The following is a 12,572-nucleotide window of genomic DNA, read 5'->3' on the forward strand; positions in this document are numbered from 1 at the left end:
TGACCTAACTGGTTGCATAAATTGAATGCCACTAGATTAATAGGGCTACCTACTCAGTATAGAGCAACAGAAACTGAGTGTTACTCATTGATTCTTCCAAATGTCCCTAAAAAAAGTCATCCAGATTTTTATAATTTACCACTACATGAGTCAGATAGCCTTGTAGCATGTGACGTGTAAGGGTTCTGAGGTCAGATGGGTGTCCAGCTGACTTCAGAACTCCTATCATATGCAGAACACATTGGATATGAGTTAATTGTTTGTAAAATCCAGTGCTGGTTTCAGCCTTCTGCCACTGTATTCAAGTAGTTCACCTAGTTAGCAGTAATATTCTAAATGTATTAGAACCAAATAAAATAGCTCTTTTATTACACTGGGGTAGAGTGTACTGGTGTATATACATAAACTGTAAAATTTGAGCGATCAACATTACCTGAGTCTGGTGTAAATTTCCAACCAACAGCAATTAAACTCTTATGTTTTCTGATTATTCATACATGCACTGTGAAGGAGCCCGGGGACAGTGTCCTACCTTCAATCCTCTCACACAGCTTGTGGAGCTCCTGCATAGGGCAGCCGTCACACTGCTGGCTCTGGGTCTTTGCATTCTGTTGCAATGCTGCGACAGAGAACGCCTGTTTCAAGGTGAGCATGATCTCATCCACCTACAAGAGAAATGTAACATCCATTTTATTAGTTTTATCATCAATCTATCATCATCATTCACAGAGAATAAAAACATAATAGATAACATCATGCTAAAGGGCAGCATAAGTAGCTTAACTTATCAGGTGAAACTAGCTTTAAATCACTCATTTAAATGTTGTAAATCGTGAATTACTATGTTTCAAAGTAAGGTGACAAATAACCAGGTAGCAGAAATGGGAGATTTTTTTTGCCAATTCTGTATGTCAACAGTAAATGACTTGTTGTTGTAAAATAATCAGTCACAAAATGAGGCTATGTTGTCGAATCCACCGGTTACAAAGTTTATTTAGTCAGCCGGAAAAATTTGAATTATAGACATTTAGCACGTTCAGTAACTTCAAGTTTTTAATTATCCTATTACACAGGAAGATTATCCGACTATTATACAGCACAGTGCATCCATTTATGACCAAGACTTTTTATCAAAGTGACCGTCGTGTCAGCACAGGCACGTCATGACTCAGTGGAGCACATATGCACTGAGTCATACGTTAATCCAGTGCACGAGAGCAGAATTTATTCTTCAATCATACAAAACATTAATGACAAATATCAGCTTCATGCATTGTGGCACTCAAATTTAATTCAAACGTTGCGAGGCAAAGTTGAACTGACTGGGCTGATTAAGTATGAATAAAGAGTGGGAAGCACTGATATGGAAATATAAGTAAATCGTTCATAGGAAATACGCTGAACACACGACCGAGCATTATGTTCACATAAACAAAACACAATCTGTAAATGTACGAGCGTATCAACAGAAATAAGCCTACTTAAATATGTGTGTTGCTAACTGAGTGACTCACGAGAGATTCGTCTGTACACTGGAAGACATAGCAAACAAAGTGGCAGCTTCCTCCTTCCACAGTCTCTCTGCAAATGAAGCCAAAGTGATCCACGTGCCGAATGCCCTAGGAAGAGATTAACGATAAGTTCTGATGTCACATGTAGCTATAGATGCAGAAGCAGTACAGACATTATGTGGAAGGTCAATACTTCATACCTGCGAGCAGAAGGAGATTTCTCTGAAGCTCTTTTCTATGACAACTTTCTTAGTGTCTGGACTGACCAAGAAGATTTGAGATCTGCCCACCTTGAACACAAAGTAAAGAAGCAGGTGGTAAAGAAAAAAAATCCTTCACAAGTGAACTGAATTTGTTAATCAGCTTTATTTTACATAGGTGACATAAATATAGCTAAGTAAGTGTAACTCAATGTAAATCTTATGATTCATACAGATTCACTGTTCATGTACTGTTCTTTGGTTGTGTAAAGCTGCTTTGTGACAATGTCAATTGTAAAATGCGCTCTACAAATAAAATTGAATTGAATTGAATTGAATTATGTTTATAAGTTACTTTATTTGAGTAGATTTTTACATAAGTAATTTAACTTAAGTACAATTTTGCCATATTAACATTATATCTACTACAGTACGTAAAATATGTTTGCACTTTTTACATCTCTGATTGAACTGCGTTTTTGTGTGTGGTGAAGTATGTGGTGTAATAGCAATAATGAACCACACAGGATAAAGTAGTTATGAGCTAATTCAGCTTCCTACAGCAACTTTTTGTCATTTGTCCCAAATACACAGCTACGTCTCATACCAAGAAAACCCTGTGACAGACCATTAGTTGTTACTATAAAGCTTTATCAAAGATTGGACTACATTACAAAAAGGGAAATCTAAAAATCTTTTTAAAGTTTCCTTTTTATAGCAGATCTGTCAAATAAGGCAGTTTAACATACTCTTTTCTCAAAAAGTTCCAATTAATTTTAGAGTAGTTCTGCTCTGGGGGTTATCCCAATTCACACCATTATTAGAAAATGAGTCACTTCAACTCCTTAACCTCTAGAAGGGAATTGGTGGTTTATAATAAACGAGTGATGTCGAGTGTTAAATCCCAAGTCTTCAAGCTCTGTGAACACAGTTATTCCCCTCTCAACAAGTTCCCCTTTTAGTGCAGTATTTTCATATAACTGGACTCTTTCAGGAGGAAGTAGGGGGATTTTATGCAACTCTTGAAAAAGAACAAAAAAAAAAATCTCAGTAATGATGTCACCAGAATGAGGTAGCTGACTGATATCCATGGCATCAGCAGGATGTAGAATCAGTGTCAATAATATGTCTGCTGTATCTGCTGAGTGCCAGTGGTCACCATTTCCTGTCTGGGGACAAACAGGAAAACCCCTGTTTGCAGGAAGTTACTAAGGTCAAGTAAAGGTCAATTAAAGAAGTGTGACAAAGCTTTTTTTTGAGTAGCAGTCAGCATTTGCTACTTTTGAGTCATCATAATTTTTGCATTTTGTGTTCTTTCTTTCTGTCCGTGGTAAGTGACTTTATCACAAACGCATTCATTAAGAATCCAAAATTGAGTTTGAGTGCTGTACTAAGTATTTATCTTATCCTCAACAGTGGAACCTTGTGGGTCAGCAACAACTCACACTAAATAATGTTCAGAAAAGCAATGTGCTTGTAGTTTTGTGTTGCATATAATAGGTAATAAATTGTACAAAGACAATGTGAATATTGTGTGTGTCACAAATTACTGTAAACAGCATGGTCCTGTTCTCCTGCAGGCTGGTGGGCTGTACATCAGCAGTGCGGGAAAGTGCATCAGTAGTGTTGGTGTGAGCAATTTCTGGAGAGAGTCCGTTCTCATCCAGGGCCTGCAGACAGGGAAAGCTGGGGTCTCTCTTGAACAAGACAGGGCGCTTCCCAATGGTGGGGCTTCCTGTGGCACCATTACCAACGGCACCACCCAGTCCATTAGACTGGAAGGATAACGCTCTCCTCAACCCACCCATCAAGCTGCCACTATTGCCTCCTTTATCGTTCGTCCCTGAGCCATGCAACTGGCTAAACTTCTCAATGCACTCATCAATGAGCGCAGGCGGAGCTTTCTTGTCAGCAACACTCGCGCGCCCGCAAAACAGCACCTCGAACTTTTTGGCAAAGGCTGTCGGCGACACAGTGGCAGCGAGAGCCGCGGAGGATGTCGTTGTGGAGAGAGATGACACACATGTTTCAGAGGAATCTCCGCCGCCGGTGGAGGCTTTTTTCGAAATGGCGGTGATGTCATCGTTGCGTGCAGAGCACTTGCCAGCCTGCCTTAACGTACTGATGATCTCAGGGACCTGGGGAGAGCAGGAGATAAGAGCGTGAAACAACGACTTTAAAACATAATAACTTCAAGTACACCAACTGCATAAATAGAGATTGGTGGGTAAAATCTGAGGTTAAGATCGCGAGTATAAGAAAACACAAAAGGGCCTTCTTTCTGGGAATTAGGTTTTATAAAAGAGGACTAAATAAATCTCAGCTTGGTTACTCTGCAACATTTACGTCCAGATACCTAATTGAGGTCAGACTAGTTCTGAGGCTTAGCTTCAGTGTTACAACCAGCCAGTCAGCCACACTGAAACACAATGTTTAATACAAAGTTCCTCCATCAAGGTTCCTCTTGATGGAGGAACTGTGCACATGGGTCAGTTTCCAGCACAATGTACTGTATTACATTTGAAATGAGCTGAATCTGTGTTTTTTTTTTTTTTTTTTATTTAGTTTGCCCACTGTTTCTGACAACAAATATAACATGGAAAGAAAGCAATGGCAAAAACAAAATGCTTATGTAAGATCAGAGTTTAGTGTGTGCTGTGCTTTGGAAATGTTTGGCAATAATTAAAAATGTAATATTTGTACGGACTAGGCTGCAACTTAATGTGAGACATCCCCTTCTTACATCTTTTTTATAACAAACCAATCAGAACATTGAATACTTAGATGTCTTTTCTTCCACAGAAATTATTTAGCTTTGCACATTTTCGATTATATATTATTTTATGTACAGCCTAAATAATGTCTATTGAAGTTCTTACTATAATAAACATTACCTGCCTTCTTCAACTCTAAAAGGTGGTATTTGACTAGGCACTCACATATATCCAGAAATAGGTAGAACTAGGAGAAGTAAACAGTACAATACTGCCTGGAAGACAGAATTTCCATCTCTCAGTGTACATGTCACACCTCACGATGAGCTCACTCGCCATATGGTTCAGTGTTTCATCACAAAGAGGGTTTTGTACTCCTTTATTTGTTTCCCTTGTTTCCTTTCCTTTCGACCACTCCTGTCCCTTTTTCGTCTTCACTTTCTCCCTATAAACACTGGCTACCCGCTTTGCCGTTCATTTCTAATAAACCTATTTAAAGAGGACTGTTCCTCTGTGTTGCCATTCGGACACGTGTAAAGTGTGTTTTTCTAAAGCAGAACGCAGGAAGGAAAATCAGATAACGACTGCAGGTTTTTCAGGCTCAGTTAGGACATAAGAGGCTCTGCTGAGCCACGGTATTGAACTTAGCAGCTAAACATGGATTGTACAATAACAAAAATCTACAATTAAAGTTTATAATCACAAGACCACAGCTCTGCACGTGCGCACACACACACACTTCCTCTTTGAGATAAAGAACATACTGTATATTCTGTATACGATCAAGCAGAATTAATGGGTATCCTTTACAATTAACTTGTGAAATAACTTGAAACATTTAACTTCTTTCTTCTTCTAATTACTTCTGTCAGTTTCAAGTCGTTTCAAATAAAACGGCAGTTTCTCCTGTTTTTGTGGAAGTGTACCAAGTATTTATTCCACATTCACTGTATATTGCAAAGGGTTCATTTATTTATTTTATGATGCAGATGCTCTGCTATTCTTTTTCACCTGGACTGGCCGGCTGATAAGTGCACACTGATGGCTGAAGGAGGACAGACTAAAACAAATGAAGCATAACTAGGGCTCTCTCTCACACACAAAAATCCTTTTCTGCAATCACTCTTTCCATGACTAACACAGAGGATTTCCATGACCATTAACACAGTCTGGCATTTTGCTTGTGCCAGTTTTAAACCCAGACTAGCAACAGAGAGAAGTATAAGAAAGCTTAGAACCAAAAAAAAAAAAAAAAAAAGAGACAAAGGGTCAACAGGAAACCTTAAATCTATTTTAAAGTTAAAATTCGTTATAAGAGTCTATTGGCTGCTTTAAATTACTTGGAACACATTTAAACAGCAAAAACATTCACAGAAACAGTATCATTTCTTTTTATATCATATTTTCACTAAAACGTCACTAAATACACCACTTCCACTTCCATTACTACATACATACATGTTTGATGAAAGGTACTAACTAGTCTTAATGGGAATCTGCGTCAGTCTCAAAGGAATTTAATAACAAGCAGAAAAAAGGAGTGCATGTTATACCATGGCTCGCCTCCAGCTCAAATATAGTAAAGGTTTTGTGTAGTTATGTATAAATAATGATAGTGTAGCTGAGAACATAACACAGTATCATCTCACTGAGCCAAAGGTTTGGAAACCCTTCTAGTCATACATATCATTCTGGTCTGTTAGTTAAGATAAGCTTACAGTGTGATCACTGTCACACTGATGACTAAACACATTCCCTTGGTGATATTTACAAGAGGGACACTCTGTGCTGTTGATTTGTATCCCATAGCTGATAACTGGCAAGAGCTGCAATATAACCACAGTAGTAAACGGCCAGTTTACAGAGAAAGGTGATTAAACACGTGGTGGTCTGTACTGTAGCATTAAGCTCCTTCAGCTCTGTGTCATTGAACCCGAGGTTTTTCTTGCAATAGGGATGATAGAGTCAGACTTCTTCTGGCATTCAAACATGATTTTTAACTTGACTAATGCCCTCATAGATTCATCAACATATCAGGACGCTATCTACAACTTCCTCTATGTTAACATACTGTACTGAACAAAACTTTCAGTAACACACATACTCAAAAAAAAAAAAAAAACAGCCAAAACTAAGTCAGCAGGAAGTTTGTAACCTTGCAATCCTTTTTGAGTACCACTGGCATATTTAGTTAATAAAAAGTTAATAGCATGTTAATCCAGTCAGTTTTCTTTAAGCAGTCAGATCAGAGCTTTAGTTTATCTAAACATTTCTGGGGCTTTTTTGGATTTCGCTTCTCACTTTCTTGCTTTTATTTGAAATTATATACAACAAGTTGTAACATCAACAACATAATACAACTCGCACAATAGCCCGTGGCTGCCAATAAGCAGCCCTTAAGCTTTTCTTATAGTGGACTCGGGTCGCAAAACCACACATTGGCAGTGCACCAGACCAGCGAACAAAAAGGAGGAAGTGGACGAGCTAAGCAGAAGCAGTGGTTGAGTCACACAGCCATGAAGTCATTAATGTGAGATGCCTGAGCAGAGACACACTTAAAGCCTGGTCCTGCTGGGTCTTGCCTTGGTATGAGGTTTGCCTACTCCTTACACCAAGTGTTTTACCGAAACACTTGGTACTCTGTTCTGCCTCAACTGCACACTGCTCTAAAAAGGTGCATCAGCTAAATGTTCCCAGTGTTAAAGTCTTTTATCAGCTCTGCAGAACAGTGGTGGAAAGCACAATTACTGAAATACTGCACCTTATCGAGTACCTCTACTTCACTTTAGTATTGTAATTTTATTTTCTATTCCACTACAGTTGTGTAGGAAATAAAATGTAGTACTCTAAAATAAAAACCAGCAAATGGACAAAGTTTTACCCAACAATCTGCAAAGAACTGCGTAACCACACAGTGGTCTAACTTCTTATTAGTGATTAGTGATCAGGATGAATACGCGTAAAGAACGGTGACAGCTAAAAGCTCACAATGTTCAGAGCACATCAAATTAAAAATGCATGACATAAAAATGAGTCGAAAGTTAAAACCAGAAAAGACTTCACAAGGACAATGAGGCATGTACTGTGTACATAAAAGAAGCATTAATCAAACAGGAAACTACAAAGAAGAAAAATGACCAAGTACATGTCATCTAACGTAACAGTGTGGTTGCTGATGTGTTTCTAATGGCTGTGGGAAAACGATTGAAGTCTGAGGCGCAGACAAAACTAACCATCTTGTGGATTCACAGCAGATGCATGTCTTTTTAAGTGATTTGTTCACAACAAAACAAAAAACAAAAAACGAAAATAGCAAGTCATGTTATTTCCTTGTTATGTGTGATAATGCACAATAAATAATCTTTGACTAGACTGTCACTATGTATTACTGCGCACAGCTGGGCACCACTGGCATGTGGAAGGCATCAGTAAACTAGTTTAGAGATATTCTGTATCCTTAGTTGAGTTCAGAGCTCATAAGTTTGCCAACAGCTTACAGGAGAAACCGGCTTTAAAGGTTTTACATTCCAAGGTTTTTAATACTATACACCTTATAACTGGAATAAGCTGCAGCATTCTCCTTCTTCTGAGAGACATTAAAGCTGTAGTTTAGCTCACATCTTAAATATTTGTCATTTATACACATGTAACCTGTATGTAAAGGTCACTCTTGCAAAAGATATATTGGTAACAGTGAGATTCCCGGAATAAATAATGCATAAACTAACAGAAAAGACACATTCAACTCATCACAAAAACAAAAATATTGGAGCTAAGGACCTTCAGCAAAAGCAGGATGCAAAATTATAAAGGATACACAGCCATAGAAGGGTAAAAGAGAATGCTGGAACAAGGTAATTAAGGGTTTGTTCAGTTCCAACATGAATTTGAATCACACATAGTTGACCTCAGGGCGTTTTAGCAGTTCACTGACATGAACAGACAATGAAAATGTTGCTCGACTGTGCAGTACAGACATGCTGTGTGGCAACGCGTATGTGAGAAATGTGCTTATTAACCTTTCTGTGTTTATGTTTGCTGTATTATGTTTTTAAAAAAGTTAGAAATAGCTCAAGTAGTTTTAATCTTTTTCTTTTCTGGTTTGTGTACATTTACATTAGTAGTCCAGTTACATGGGCAAGAAAAAGTATGTGAACTTCATGATTTTCTGCAGTAATTTGTCATAAACTTTTTGACTTTGCTCCGTACAAGAAGAAGACGTTTATGTAAGCCACGCTTTGTCAAAAAGAGATTTCAGAGGATCTACAATAAAGAATTGTTGATTTACAATTACAGCAAACACTCATTAATGAGATGAAGAAACGACCCAGACTGACAGCCAAAGATTTGTAGGCATCATTGGAACTGGCTAACATCTGTGTTCATGAGTCCATAGTAGGTAAAACATTGAACTAGCAGGGTTCCATTGTTTGCAGTGATTGGGGTAAAGATGAATTGTGTATATTTGTATAGTGTATCAAAAATTCTTCAGGATAATGTGAGAATGTCTGTACATCAGCTGAAACTCTGTAGAAGTTGAGTCATGCAACAGGACAATGACCCAAAACACACAACAGAATGGTTTCAGAAAAACAAAATCCGCCTTTTAGAGAGGCCAAGTCAAAGCCCAGACCTCAACCCAGAAGAGATGGTATGACTTAAACAGAGCCAAACACACGAGACATCTAAAGAATATGACAGAGCTAAAGCAGTTCAGCAGGAAGACTGGACTAAAAGTCCTCCTGAACGATGTGCAGGTGTGATCCACAGCTACAGGAAGGGCCCGGTTCAGGTTCTTGCTGCCAACGGGGGTCAACCAGTTATTAATTCTAATTCTTCCTTTTTGTGTTATTGTTTTAGGCACATTATATTTGTTAATACTCTTGATTTCGAAGATCAGATCACATTTTATGTCAAACTGATGCAGAAAACCATGAGTTGGAAAACAAGGGGGGCAGTGGGCCTTAAAGACAAAGTGTAGGAATCCCTGTTCTATGCAATGTTGGATTGGCTACTTATGGTTTATTTGCACAAACTAATATTGAAAGAATTTTCTTTTAAATCATAATAATTGTAAAAATAAATTGTGATATGATTTTTTTTGTCTGTTTAGCCTTAATATTTAATGTGGACTGGTTACCACAGCTCATGCTCTCATACTGTTGTCATGAACTTTGAATTCCTAACCTGCCGCCTTACTTCTTCTTTTCATTTAACATGTCTTTGTGCTTTCTTTCAAACATACACAGACCCGATCCAGTTTCTTATCTGTTTGACCATCTCCTTCTACTGTCTCTTTAGTGCTTCGTCATTCACTGTTTCTGTTTCACCCCCTAAGACAGCTCTTCAAAAAACATGTTTGTCACCCTTCAGCTTTAAGTGTCTACTTGTTTTTAATCTTGCTGGCAGCAGAATGGAGTCTGCTATCTGTCCACTAGCAACAGACCCCTCTCTGTTGTGCCTCCCCCTTCAGATACCCTTTCCTGTTCCTCCTGCTTTCAATGCTCGAGTCTCTGAACCACTTGAACTAACGGATGCATTTAGTCCTTGCATGTGTCTATCCTCTCATTTCACTCCGCTGTTGTGTCCTTCTGTCATGAAAGAAACTGAACAGACGTTAGGAGGAGGAGTATTTGTTTTCTTTATTGTCCTGGTCCAGGATTTTCTCGTTCCGGCCTGCCCCAGTTTCACCCCCTCACTCACTCACACTTTTGTTGTCGATAGTGGCTCTTTAACTGCTTAACAAGATCATGTTCTCAGTCTCTTTCACTTCATCAATGTCAGTCACTGACTTTCCAAGTGCATTATTTGAGATGGCATCCTGCATGGATTAATTTTAACATCAAGATGGTTGAGTAGGTACTTACAGAAGTACCCAAGTGCCTGTACTCTGTATCAGCAAGTACCAAATTGTAAGTAAGTATACTTGTCTTAGTTTGAAAAAGCCCTATCTGCATTACTAAAGAAAAGTTTCCAAATGGCTTGTCATTTGAGGAAGGTTACAATGAGAGCAGTGTTGCAACAACTGATAACTGAATAATTCTTTGAGCACAAATACAAACATTTGCTGATACAAGTTTGTTAAATATGAGAATTTATTTTGAATATGTTTGGAAAAAGAAACTGTGATGAGCATTTTCACATGTCGCCAATACAACACTTAATACATAGTGTATAAATCAATAATCAAACTATGCCTTTGTTGTGGGGAAATTTTTTCTATCCATTTCAGCAATCATGCAGGAGAAAAGACAAAAGAACTGAAATCCAGATGTAGTCACTAATAAATTGCTGTGCATCTGTTGGCAAATGAAACATTTCTTTGTACGTCATCGTCATGTGTCGTCCAGATTTATTCTTCCAATACTTAACCTTTGTTAGATCCCTTGCTACAAACTTCTTCCTTTTTTAGACTGCTTGTACAAGGCTAAAATATCTGATTTGGAGTTAGGAATTAGAAGGAGTCAAGGGGAATATAGAAGGCACTTGCCCCTCAGAGAGCAGGCTTAGCTATACACACACAGCATACACTATCTTGTTCAGTGAAACGTTTACAGGAAGGCAGCTGGACAGGCTGTGACCCACAAACCCCTCTCACAGGGGAACAACACTGAACAAGCACGATGTATCTCGACAAGCCTGAATTAAATAGAGCTACTGTGGTACTGACCTTGGAAAAAAAAAAAAAAGGAAGTTACACAAGTACCACCAGTAAAAGAGAAGCTGCAATTTAGTGCAAATAACAAAACAAATGCTTCAGTGTTTGTCAAAGAGAAGAAGGTCAGTGCATGGGAATAAGCCATAAAAACTGTACTGTTCGCACAACTTAATGATGATGAAAGCTAAGTCACAGACGTCTGGTATAGATGTGTGTAAATCCTTATAAACTTCTCTACTCTTTAACTTCTGGTCTCCTGAGGATGAATGAAGATGACAGAGTCATGTCTGAGAGGTTCACCAATTAAAAAAATAAAGAAATAAAACGGTAGCTATGGTATAACTTACCTATACAAACATTACAAATTAATTTTTAATAAAATTATTAATATTAGGTTCAAATCTAAATTAGTATCTAGTTGTATTAAATGATCTGTATTCATGAATAAATGAAGAAACATGACAGCATAGTACTCTAAACATAGACATTTTGTTGTAAAGCCTGAGAAGAAGAAGAATGAGAAAATCCCGAAAAATGTCACTGAAAACCCAATAACACCAAGCAGCCTAGAAAAACAACAGCAATGATGAACAAGCTAAAAGTCTGCACCTCCTACGGTCATGTGCCTGGGTCTTGTGCCTTGCAGAGCGTAGCCAGAGTTCAAAGAAGTTTAAAGTTCAGAAACCATGCAACAGATAAGCATCACTAACAGAAAGTAAAGTGCAAAGGAGAGAAATAAGCACATTTTGAAAGGTTGAGGACAGCTTTAAAAGCAGGAAGTGGCACTGGCTGATTGAGAGCGGGTAGCCTCAAAAGTCCAACAGACTGACATCATTCCATCTGGAGTAAGGAGCCACTTCATAGCCCCAAAGACAATTGAGGCCGAGGCGACAAACTCATTCGAATGTCAAGGACACAGCAGAGCCCACAAGCTTGCTGTCGACTCTCCACTAAGAATAAATGAGATCAGAAGGTTCACGGAAAAACCCAATGTCCTCGTGTAAAGTGGACCAAAAGCATCTGTAGAGTGGGAGTGTTAGGTGGACAACAGGTGAGACAAGTGGCAGACATTGTCTCACCTGGGCAAACTGACAATAAACAGACTGATGACTGACAATTATGTAAAGGCAGGAAAAGTGCCTCCAGTTTACTGGCTTGTTATTGCTACATTGCGAGGAGTGTGTCACATGAAAGGAGGAGGGAAATCACATAAAAAAGGAGGCGAAAGCACGTGAGACCAAGGAATTACAACAAGAAGGTACGGCTAGAAAGGAAAGAAAAATTCAAGCACTACAGTGCCTCTTGAAAAGTTTGGCTAATTATTAACTCTAATCACTTTTAAGTATGTTTTTTGTAAAAACAAAATGCTGGCTTCGGTACTTTCCAAGCCAAGGCAGAGAGGAGTTTTTCTTTTATTTTTAATTCGAAAAGGTTTACTTTCAGCTCCTTAAACTAGTCTGTCGGGAAATTGGCTAAGAAGGTGCATCTT

At 38.4% G+C, this 12,572-nt stretch overlaps 1 protein-coding gene across 3 annotated transcripts in view; it reads right to left on the reverse strand.

The window, feature by feature from the left end:
• The window catches only part of tbc1d1 (TBC1 (tre-2/USP6, BUB2, cdc16) domain family, member 1), a 40,871-nt gene that overhangs the window by 21,651 nt on the left and 6,648 nt on the right, over positions 1 to 12,572 (reverse strand). For all 3 annotated transcript variants that reach the window (XM_026359397.1, XM_026359395.1, XM_026359396.1), the window contains 4 exons: positions 3,262 to 3,849; positions 1,712 to 1,801; positions 1,515 to 1,619; positions 533 to 665 (listed from right to left, as the gene is read on the reverse strand). In XM_026359397.1, coding sequence (XP_026215182.1) covers positions 533 to 665; positions 1,515 to 1,619; positions 1,712 to 1,801; positions 3,262 to 3,849 — 916 coding nt within the window. The remainder of the gene's footprint in view (positions 1 to 532; positions 666 to 1,514; positions 1,620 to 1,711; positions 1,802 to 3,261; positions 3,850 to 12,572) is intronic.

This window comes from Anabas testudineus, chromosome 1 (genome assembly GCF_900324465.2).
Source record: "Anabas testudineus chromosome 1, fAnaTes1.2, whole genome shotgun sequence".
Taxonomy (NCBI): domain Eukaryota; kingdom Metazoa; phylum Chordata; class Actinopteri; order Anabantiformes; family Anabantidae; genus Anabas; species Anabas testudineus.